The sequence below is a fragment of the Trichosurus vulpecula genome, chromosome 1 (assembly GCF_011100635.1).
Source record: "Trichosurus vulpecula isolate mTriVul1 chromosome 1, mTriVul1.pri, whole genome shotgun sequence".
In the NCBI taxonomy this organism is placed as follows: domain Eukaryota; kingdom Metazoa; phylum Chordata; class Mammalia; order Diprotodontia; family Phalangeridae; genus Trichosurus; species Trichosurus vulpecula.
In genome coordinates, this window is record NC_050573.1 from 53,094,578 (window position 1) to 53,104,313 (window position 9,736).

The 9,736-nt window shown below is 54.8% G+C and overlaps 1 protein-coding gene across 2 annotated transcripts; it reads left to right on the top strand.

Annotated features, from left to right (window-relative positions):
- Window positions 1-1,679: 1,679 nt before the first annotated feature.
- On the top strand, window positions 1,680-9,533 carry PLPPR3 (phospholipid phosphatase related 3). Of its 2 annotated transcripts, none has more exons than XM_036749810.1 (7): window positions 1,680-1,791; window positions 3,823-4,008; window positions 5,256-5,385; window positions 5,855-6,050; window positions 7,159-7,306; window positions 7,540-7,713; window positions 8,016-9,533. In XM_036749810.1, the coding sequence occupies exons 1-7, from the start codon at window positions 1,717-1,719 to the stop codon at window positions 9,426-9,428; spliced, it is 2,322 nt and encodes a 773-aa protein (XP_036605705.1). In that variant the 5' UTR covers window positions 1,680-1,716; the 3' UTR covers window positions 9,429-9,533. The 2 variants fall into 2 exon arrangements, with proteins under 2 accessions (XP_036605705.1, XP_036605754.1); XM_036749859.1 differs by having other exon boundaries at window positions 7,159-7,216.
- Window positions 9,534-9,736: the final 203 nt, after the last annotated feature.

The window sequence follows — 9,736 nt, forward strand, 5'->3', positions numbered from 1 at the left end:
TAAGAGGGGTCTATTCTAGTCCATTTTACAGAAGAGAAAACGGGGGACAAACGCCCCCAGAATAGTGGGAGTACCTCCCCACGTTACTAAGTGACAGAGCGGGGATTTCAACCCCGGGGTCCTCGGATGAGGGCAATTTACTGCCCTTTGTACCCCACGTAAAGAGACAGAGCTAGCCATAGACACCGCATGGAATGATCCAAGGAGATCCGGAGAGGGGGTCTAGTAGAGGGTCTGGGGACATTAGCTCAAACCCTGACCCTGCCACATTTATTCGGTGTGACCCCGGGTAAATCAGATCCCGTCTCTAGTTCTCGGTTCCCTTATCTATGGAATGAGGGGGTTGGACTTGTTGGCCTCCAAGGCACCTAGATCTGTGAACGTATGATCCTAAGGAAACACATATGAAGAGAGACCGAGCCAGAAGAGACTGGGAGACACAGAAAGTAGAGGGGAGACAGGGAGAGACAGGGGAGATACGGTGACACCGGGTGGGGAGATCCTGGGAGCACGGTCAGAAAGCTAAGGCGCTATGCCCAGAGAGAGGAGACATGGAAAGAAACGAGCCCCTGGGAGCTACGGGGGCCAGAAGACCCCGCCAGAGAGGAGCAGGGGGAGCCCCGCGCAGGGGGCCCAGAGCTAGGGGCAGCCCCGTCCGGAGACAGGGACGCGGTCCCCGGGAGCTGGGACGGCGCCGGGCTCGGGACGGATCGGCCACACCCCCCGAGGGAGCCCCCCGGCCCCCGCGCCCCGCAGCATCCTGGCGCTCACAGCCTGGCCCCGCCCCGACCGCGCCGCAGCCGCCTCCGCCGCTTGCAGCCCCTCCTCCGGGCTCCCGCAGCCTCCGCCACCGGCCCCGCCGCGCCTGTCCCTGCCTCTGCCTTTGCCTCTGCCTCTGCCTCTGCCCCTGTCTCTCGGGCCCGTCCCGGAGGCCCGCGGCGCGCCGGGGCTGGGATGCGCAGCGGCTGCGCGGGGCTGCGCGGGGCGCGGGGACCGAGGGGCCGCGCCGGGGAGGGGCGCTTTGTCTGCGCTCCGGCTCGGGCTCGGGCTCGGGCTCCGGCTCCAGCTCCAGCTCGGGCTCCAGCTCCAGCTCCAGCTCAGGCTCCAGCTCCAGGCTGCCACCACCGCCGCCGCCTCTAGACTGGGAGGGCCCCGCTGGTCCCTGCGGAGCCCCCGAGGTAAGTGGGGAGACGCGAGCAAGCAGATCGGCGGGATAGGACGCTACGCCCCCCCATTCCAATCCCTCCCCCTGCCCCCGCTCTCTTCCCTCAGAGCCCCCTCCTTGGGGATGTCATGGGGCTTCTCACCTCCCTGGTACCCCCCCCCCCCGCATACCTAATCTCCCCCTCTCCCCTGCTAGTCCCCTGCTCCAGGACCTCTCCTATCTTCCTTACCATCCCCCCAAGAACTGGGCCAGGTTGGAGGAGGCGTGAATAAACCTTCCCAATTCTGAGATGCCTCCCCAAAAAACTGGGCACCCCTAGACAGGAGATGGGATGGGGCCAGAGAAGCAGGCCCTGCCCTGCCTGCCATCACCATCCCTTCAGTACCAGCCCCCCTCAGCCGCCCCCCACACACATACATACATACATACATACATACATGCATGCATACATATCCTGGGTCCCCTAGAGGAGGCCACACGTTCACCCTTTTCTTTCCTGTGCAGCCCTGGGGCCTTGATCTGACTGACCTGTCCCTAGCCCCCAGAACATCATGCTTTCAACCAAGGAGAAGGCCAAGGGTCCAAAGGACAGCATGACACTCCTGCCGTGTTTCTACTTTGTGGAGGTGATGGGACATGGGGACCGATAGACAGACTCAGTCAGGGGTGACTGCAACCCCACCCAGGCAGCCATTCCTCCTCGAAAAGAGCAATTAGAAGGGGGCCTTGCAGCATAAAATATGGAATGGCAAAGACAGAAGGGGCTTCAGAGCTCAGAAGGACCTTAGAACACAGAATGTCAGAGCTGGAAGGGCCTTTAGAATATGGATTGTCAGAGGTGGGAGGGACTTTAGAACACAGAATGGAAGAGGTGGGAGGGACCTTAGAACACAGAATCTCAGAGCTGGGAAGGCCCTTAGAACACAGGATAGAAGAGGTGGGAAGGACTTAGAACATGGACCAAAAATGTCAGAACTTAAAGAGTTCAACCCCCTTACAGAGAAGGAAACCAAGGTCCACAAACAGAAAGGGACTTCCCCATGCAAGTCAGAGGCAGAGCTGGAACTAGAACCCAGGTGTCCTGAGTCCCTAGTTCAGAGGTCTTTTCTACTCCACCACTTCTAAGGCTTCTAAGATCTGATTTTCCAGCAGGTGGAAAGAAAATCTGTCAGAGCACTTAGCTAGCTGGTAGTGACCCTGGAAGCCAGACAAGTGGTGATATCAGGCAGGCCAGCCAGCAGGCAGCCAGACATCAACAGGGTGGCCAGGCACTCACCACAAGATTTGGCCTTCAGTTCCCCAGAAATAGGATGCTTGTGAGCAAGAGGAGCAGGGCCTCATCCTCAGAAGGACGGGGCCAGGCAAACAGGTCCTGGGAGGCAAGACAGGTACCCTAGTCGGTTGCCAGAATGAGGGGGGAGGAGTGGGGAGAGAGAATCAGCAGCTGGATCCAATAAGATCATGGAGTAAAGGGGTCTCAGGCTTTAGACCTGGGAGGGACCTCAGAGGTCACCGAGTGCAACCCCTCCCCCTCCTACTTTTACAGGTGAGGAAATTGAAACTTAGATTCTAAATGACATGGTCAGAGTCATATAAGGACCAGAATTGAAAAATCCAGTCTTTCACTGTGTGTGTGTGTGTGTGTGTGTATGTGTGTGTGTGTGTGTGTATAGCACCCAGGTCCTTGCACCCCTGTTGCCTAGGGCTTGGCAGGGTTGAGTCTGAGGTTTGGGGGATGTCAGTGACCCCAGCTATGGGCCCCACAGGGATAGGCTAGGTGGGGGGCCATAAAGAGGGGGTCTGAGGCCAGGCTTTAAGGACATGTTGACACTTTACTGGTCTTTATTGTGAAAATTAATCCTTAATGCAATTGGAGAAAATGGAAAGGTCCAGTGCTGCCTCCTTAGCAAGCACCCCTGCCCTGTGTGAACCAGTGATTCATGAGGCCAGCTCCAGTTCCATCTTCTTCTGGAAGTCTGCCCTGACCACCAGGATTTCTCCCTTGTCTGAGTTCAGATTTGGCCAGGGGAGGTAAAGAAACACCAGTGAGCGAGCCCACAGTGCAAAAGAGACCCAGAGAAAACCGGCTTGAATAGAATAAAAGGACATGTGTTGGGAAGATCAGAGAGGGAGAGGGAGTACAGACTGGAGGATGCATAGGGCCTTACAGGCACATGCATTATTAATAATAATAACAACATAGCTAGCATTTATATAGTGCTTTAAGATTTGCAAAGCACTTTACAAATATTATATCATTGAAAGTGGCCCAGTAGATAGATTGCTAGACCTAGAGTCGGAAAGACCCGGATTCAAATCCAGATTCAGACACTTAATAATTGTATGATCTTAGGCAAGTCATTTAACCTGTGCCTCAGTTTCCTTATCTGTAAAATGAGGATAAAAATAGCACCTACCTCCCAGGGTTTGTGTGTGGATCAAATAAGATCTAATGAGATGTACGAATAGGTAGAGTTCTTCATATGGAACAGATCATGTCTATGGTGTTTCCCAGGAAAGAGGCTTGAAGGAACGTGAAGTCAGGGGGAAGGGGTTTGGAATGTTGATAGAGACTGGAGGGGCCAGAATGGATTTGAGAGGTAGAACCTGGATCTAGAGCTTCCCCACACCAAGCACTTTCTTTCTCAATCTACCAGCTCCCCATCGTTGCCTCCTCCATTGTGACCCTTTACTTCCTGGAGCTGACCGACCTCTTCAAGCCAGCCAAGGTGGGCTTCCAGTGTTACGACCGGACCTTGTCCATGCCCTATGTGGAGACCAGTGAGGAACTCATCCCACTGCTCATGCTCCTAAGCCTGGCCTTTGCTGCCCCAGCTGCTTCTGTGAGTCTTCAGGACCTCCTTAGTGGGATGGGTTTGGGAGGATCAGAGTCTGGCAGGATGGAGATTGGAGCACAGCTGGATTTGAGCATGAGAGAGTACAGTTCTAGCACCAATATGTCCCTTGACTCTAATATGTGACAACGCGCTACACATACAACCTCTCTAGAATACCCAACCCTTCTGCCCACTGGTCCTTCTAGAGAGGGAAGAACCACATATCTACGAAGGCAATATGTGAGTGTACCTAGAGCGCTTGGTGGTTAGCTTGGAGGAAAGAATATCAGACCTGGAGAAACCTTACAGTATGCAGGGGTGGGGAACCAGCAGACTCCAGGTCACATGTGGCCTTCTAGGTCCTCGGGTGTGGCCTTTTGTTGGACTTGGTAAAAAAAAGGCCACGCCAGAGGACCTAGAGGGCCACATGTGGCCTGGAGGCTGCCAGTTCCCCACCCCTGGTAGGGTGTCAGAGCTAGACAGAATCTTATAACATAGAACATAAAGTATCAAAGCTTCAATAGACTTTAGGACATAGAATGGCAGAGCTGGAAGGGACCTTAAAATATAATACACTGAATATTAAAACTGAGAGGGGCCATGGCATGCAGAGTGTCAAAGATGGGAGAGCCCTTAGAATGCAGAATGTCAGAACTGGAAGGAACTTCTGAACACATAAGGCCTGAAAAGGTCTTAGCACATAGAAAAAACAGAGCCTGAAGGGACCTGAGAACACCACACATGGAATTCAAATCTGGGAAGGGCCCTAGAACAGAGAATGTCAGGGCTACGGAATACCTGAGGCCATAGAACTTCAAAGCTGAGTGTCAGAGTGTCAGAGCTGGGAAAAAAAACAAAAAAACCTTATGAATCATTGAGTCCAATCTTCCTTTTTAGAGATTCAACAGCATAACTTGACCAAAGGCTGTTAAATGCCTGCTAGATGCAGGGCATTGTTTTAAGTGATTGGAATAGAAAAATAAAAAATAGAAAAAAAAATTGTAAACCCTGACTCCCAATGGGAGGGGGAATGATGAGAGGGGAAGAGGTACAAGGCTCAATATGTTCACAAACCAGGAAAGATCCAGACAGTGCTCTGGGAAAATGTGAGGGTATTAGCCTAGAGAGGAAGAGATGTACTGGGGATCACATTCCCTTCCCTCACACCTAGTGGGACCCAGTGGAAGGAGCTGGGAAGGGCTTGGGAAGAGCCTGCCATCTGAGGCTTGCCCCTAACCTCCTCCCTGATTCAGATCATGGTCGGGGAAGGCATCGTGTACTGTCTCCAGTCCAAGCTGAAGGGCCGCACCAGCGCAGAGGGTAGCATCAATGCTGGGGGCTGCAACTTCAACTCTTTCCTTCGCCGGACTGTCCGCTTTGTAGGTGAGGATGCAGGCAGGGGAGCCCCCAGTGGGGGAAAGCCAGAGTAGCCCTTGTCCCCTGCCAGATGAGCCAAGGTCACTGCCCGCCCCCACATCCTGTACCTTGAGATTATCCTCCAAATTCCACAGCAACCAGTCCTCTTCCCAAAGTCCCCTATAGCTGCCTCTTCCCACAGCTGCCTCCCAAGGTTGTTTCAGGGATCAGAAGAGACAATTTTTGTAAAGAGCTCAGCACAGTGCCAATAGGCGTTTAATAAATGCTTATTCCCTCCTTCCCTCCCTATCACCTCTGAGAGAGGCACCCTAGCACATACTGTGTCACCTCTAGACTTTCAATCACCCTTGGTTAAGCCATACCCACATTCCTGTGACTATTCTCCCTTTTCCCATTTGTCTCCTTCCTCCTGGGTCTGAAGGGGCATAGGGGCAGCTTCTTGGGATAATGTGACCCTCCCCCGTTCTTTCCACAGGCGTCCATGTATTTGGCCTGTGTGCCACAGCTCTCGTCACTGACATCATCCAATTGGCCACAGGCTACCACGCCCCCTTCTTCTTGACGGTCTGCAAGCCCAATTATACCTTGCTAGGCATCTCCTGTGATGCCAACCCTTACATCACCCAAGACATCTGTTCTGGCCAGGATGCCCATGCCATCCTCTCTGCCAGGTGAGCTGCTGTCCTGGGGGGTGGGGCCTGAGAGCCAGGGGCCATCTGTGCCCCAAGAGCAGGGAGCTTGTACTGCTTGACTTTAAATCTCATTCGGTTAGACCTTACCCCCTGGCAAAGGGTATAAACCCAACCTACCCTGTGTATATTTATTTTGAAATCCCAGGCTTTAAGAGGGAGCTTGGTGAAGGGAATAGAGTGCTGTTCTGGGAGCCAAGAAGATCTGACACTTTTCAGTTGTGCGGCTCTGAGCCAATCCCTAAAGAGACGGTCCTACTGAATTATGGGGTTTAGAGCAGGAAGGGGCCTTTGAAAATAGAATGTCAGAGCTGAAAGCGGACCTCGGAGACTATCTAGTCAAATCCATTCATTTCATAGATGAAGACGCTAAGACCCAAAAAAAGTGAAGTGGCGTTCCTCGGGTCACACAGGTACTAAGTACCAGTGTCAGAATTGGAATCCAGGTCTTCTGACTCCAAACTCAGTGTTCTTTCCACCTTTCCACCTTAAGGTGTGGTTTCAAAGAACCTTTAAGATAATGTAGTACAACAGGGAAGGTGGGAGTTGGTAGGGGGGAACGGTGGGATTTTCTAAATTTGCACTCAGAGAGCCTGGATTCAGATCCTGTTTCTGCCACTAAGCTACCTGGGTGACCTTGGACAAATCACTTTACCACCCTAGGCCTCACTTTCCTGTAAATTCAGGAGATCTGACCAGATGGACCTCTAAGTATCTTCTAGCTCAGATATTTTGTTTCGGAAGGGTCTTTCCAGCTCTAAATCTATGTTCCTATCACAAGCTAAAACGGCCAAAGCTGGGAAGGTCCATAGAGAGGAGCAAGCCCAGTCCCTCCATTTTACAAATGAAGAAACTGAGGCTTGGAAAGGCCAAGGTGCTTCACTGAGCTCACAGGGAGTCAGGGGCAGAGCCAGGACTAGAACTCAGGGCTCTTGACTCGCCCCCCAAGACTCTGCAAATCATAGGATCTTAGATTTCAAACTGGAAGGAGCCTCCAAGACCACGTGGGTCAATCTCTTCAGGTTACAAATATAGGGATTGGGGAAGGGGGAGTGTGGGAGCCTGATGTGGGTACTGACTCACTTGGCAGGAAGACCTTCCCATCCCAGCATGCCACCCTTTCGGCTTTCGCAGCTGTCTATGTGTCGGTGAGTGAGTCTCCTGGTATCTGGGATGTCAGCCTCGATTCCCATCCGCATGAAGCCTCATATTCTCCCCCAGCACCCATGTGCCCCTCTGTAGCCCCTGACCTGCCCCCCTTCCAAAGGGACCTACCAGCCATTTACCCCTGAATGCACAGGGCTTCTGCCCAACCTCCACCCCATCCTCCCAGCCTTCTGACCCCTGCATGTAGGTGTACAGGTATACACATCTGGGAATGAGGGTCCAGGTGGAGTCTCCCCACGGCTCATGAGCCTATTGCCCCCAAGGCTTCTGGAGGGCCAGTTCTGACAAGCATCTCTCCACACAGATGTACTTTAACTCCATCATCTCAGATAGCACCAAGCTGCTCAAACCTATCCTGGTCTTTGCCTTTGCTATTGCTGCGGGGGTCTGTGGACTTACCCAGATCACACAGCACCGAAGCCACCCCAGTGATGTCTACAGTGGCTTCCTCATTGGCGCCGGCATCGCTGCCTATCTGGTGAGTCTGGGGGGAAGGGGTGGGAAGAAGAAGGAGGAGACGTGGTCCTGCTCTCATAGATCCTTTAGAGATGCAACTCTGCCTTCAGAGAGCCCCCCCCCTACTTGTCTGAGAGGAAGGCACAAGCCAGCCCTCAGGGAACCCCCTCTCTGAGGAGAAAACAGTCCTTATCTTTAGGGAGCTTCCTCACCTGAGGAGAAGACACAAGCCTGCCCTCGGGGAACTGCTGATCTGAGGTAGGGACATAGTTCCTGACCTCAGGGAGCGCCCCCCAAATTTGGCACTTGCCCTATATTCCACAGGCCTGCCATGCAGTGGGTAACTTCCGGGCCCCACTGGAGAAGCCCCCAGCCCCACCACCAGCCAAGGATGCCCTACGGGCCCTGACCCAGAGAGGCCATGACTCAGTCTACCACCAGAACAAGTCAGTCAGCACAGATGAGCTGACACCGCAGACCCGACTAGAGGGCATGCCTCGGCCTGTGCCACGAGAGAAGACGTCACTGGGCAGTCTCAAGCGAGCCAGTGTCGACGTAGACCTCCTGGCCCCTCGGAGCCCCATGGGCAAAGAGAACATGGTCACCTTCAGCAACACCCTGCCCCGGGTCAACACCCCGTCCCTGGATGATCCTGCCCGGCGCCACATGACCATCCACGTGCCCCTGGATGCCTCCCGCTCCAAGCAGCTCATCACTGAATGGAAACAAAAGTCGCTGGAGGGGGCCCGGGCCCTGACTCTTGCTGAGGAGGTTGGACCAGGCCATCTCCGAGGGGCTGCAGAGCCCATGGCTGAGGAAGAAGAGGAAGAGGAGGAGGAGGAAGAAGAAGAAGAGGAAGAGGAAGAAGATGGAGGCCCCATCCCACCTTCCTTGTACCCGACTGTGCAGGCCCGGGCTGGGGCTGAGAGGGCAGGGCTAGGGCCCCGGGTACTACTACCGCCGCGGGCTGGTGCCCCCCCATTAGTGCATATCCCTGAGGAGAGTCAGGCCACGGCCAGTAGCCCAGCAAGCGCCAGCCTCTCCCCCAAGAGCAGTTCAGCTGTGAGGGCCAAGTGGCTCATGATGGCCGAGAAAGGAGGGGCCTCTGTCACAGCCCCACCACGTGTGGCCAACCCACCTCGGCTCCTGCAGGTCATTGCTATGTCCAAGGCACCAGGCATGGGGCCTGGGGGTCCGCCGGGTCCCAAGACAGCCGAAACAGCTTCATCCTCGAGTGCCAGCTCTGACTCCTCCCAATACCGCTCGCCCTCCGAGCGTGACAGCGGCAGCATAGTCACCATTGATGCACATGCCCCCCACCACCCCGTCGTGCACCTCTCATCTGGCAATGGGCCCTGGGAGTGGAAGGCAGCTACCGGGGCCAAAGGTGCTGAGCTTGGGAGCGACACCTATGAGCTGGGGGAGCTGGCAGGCCGCGATTACCGGGCTGGGGGCAGCTTCCGAGCCAGCAAGGCTCCTGGTGTTTCCCCCGGATCTTCCATCAGTGACATGGACCAGGATGAACCACCACGTTTCACCGGCGTGGCCACCGTCAACCTAGCCACAGGCGAGGGGATGCCAACCCCAGGCGAAGGGGTGCTGGGACCCGCCAGCAGGGAATCTACTCTTCGGCGCAAACCTGGCAGCCTAGCCCTGTCTGAAAGAGATGGGCACGGAGAAGCTGAGGCTGAGAGTTACTACAAGAAGATCCCAGCTGGCCGCCGGTTTAAGGACTAAGAACCTACCCTGGTGGCCCGGATCCCAGCCGTCACTATCCACTGGCTTGTTCTGTCTGGCCCAGGGAGACTCTGTCTCTTGGTGCTCAGGGCTCAGAGCCAGGCATTCATGCTGTGGGCAGACCTGTTGCCCAGGGGACCAGGAGATGATGGGGCAAGGGACAAAGGAGGGCTGGGGAGGGAAATTTGCTTCAACCACTGGCCTCCCTACCCCCTAGGGCCTGTAGAGGCATGAGGGAAAGGGGTGATACCAAACCCCCTGATGGGGTGGGAGGGGACACAGTGGACTTTATCAAAGGGATAACTGTA

Excerpts from the sequence above, each read along its gene's own strand:
- PLPPR3 (XM_036749810.1), top strand. The coding sequence starts at position 1,717 with ATGCTTTCAACCAAGGAGAAGGCCAAGGGTCCAAAGGACAGCATGACA. Across the intron at positions 6,051-7,158 it reads CATGCCATCCTCTCTGCCAG|GAAGACCTTCCCATCCCAGC; the intron begins GTGAGCTGCTGT and ends CTCACTTGGCAG. Across the intron at positions 7,714-8,015 it reads CCGGCATCGCTGCCTATCTG|GCCTGCCATGCAGTGGGTAA; the intron begins GTGAGTCTGGGG and ends TATATTCCACAG.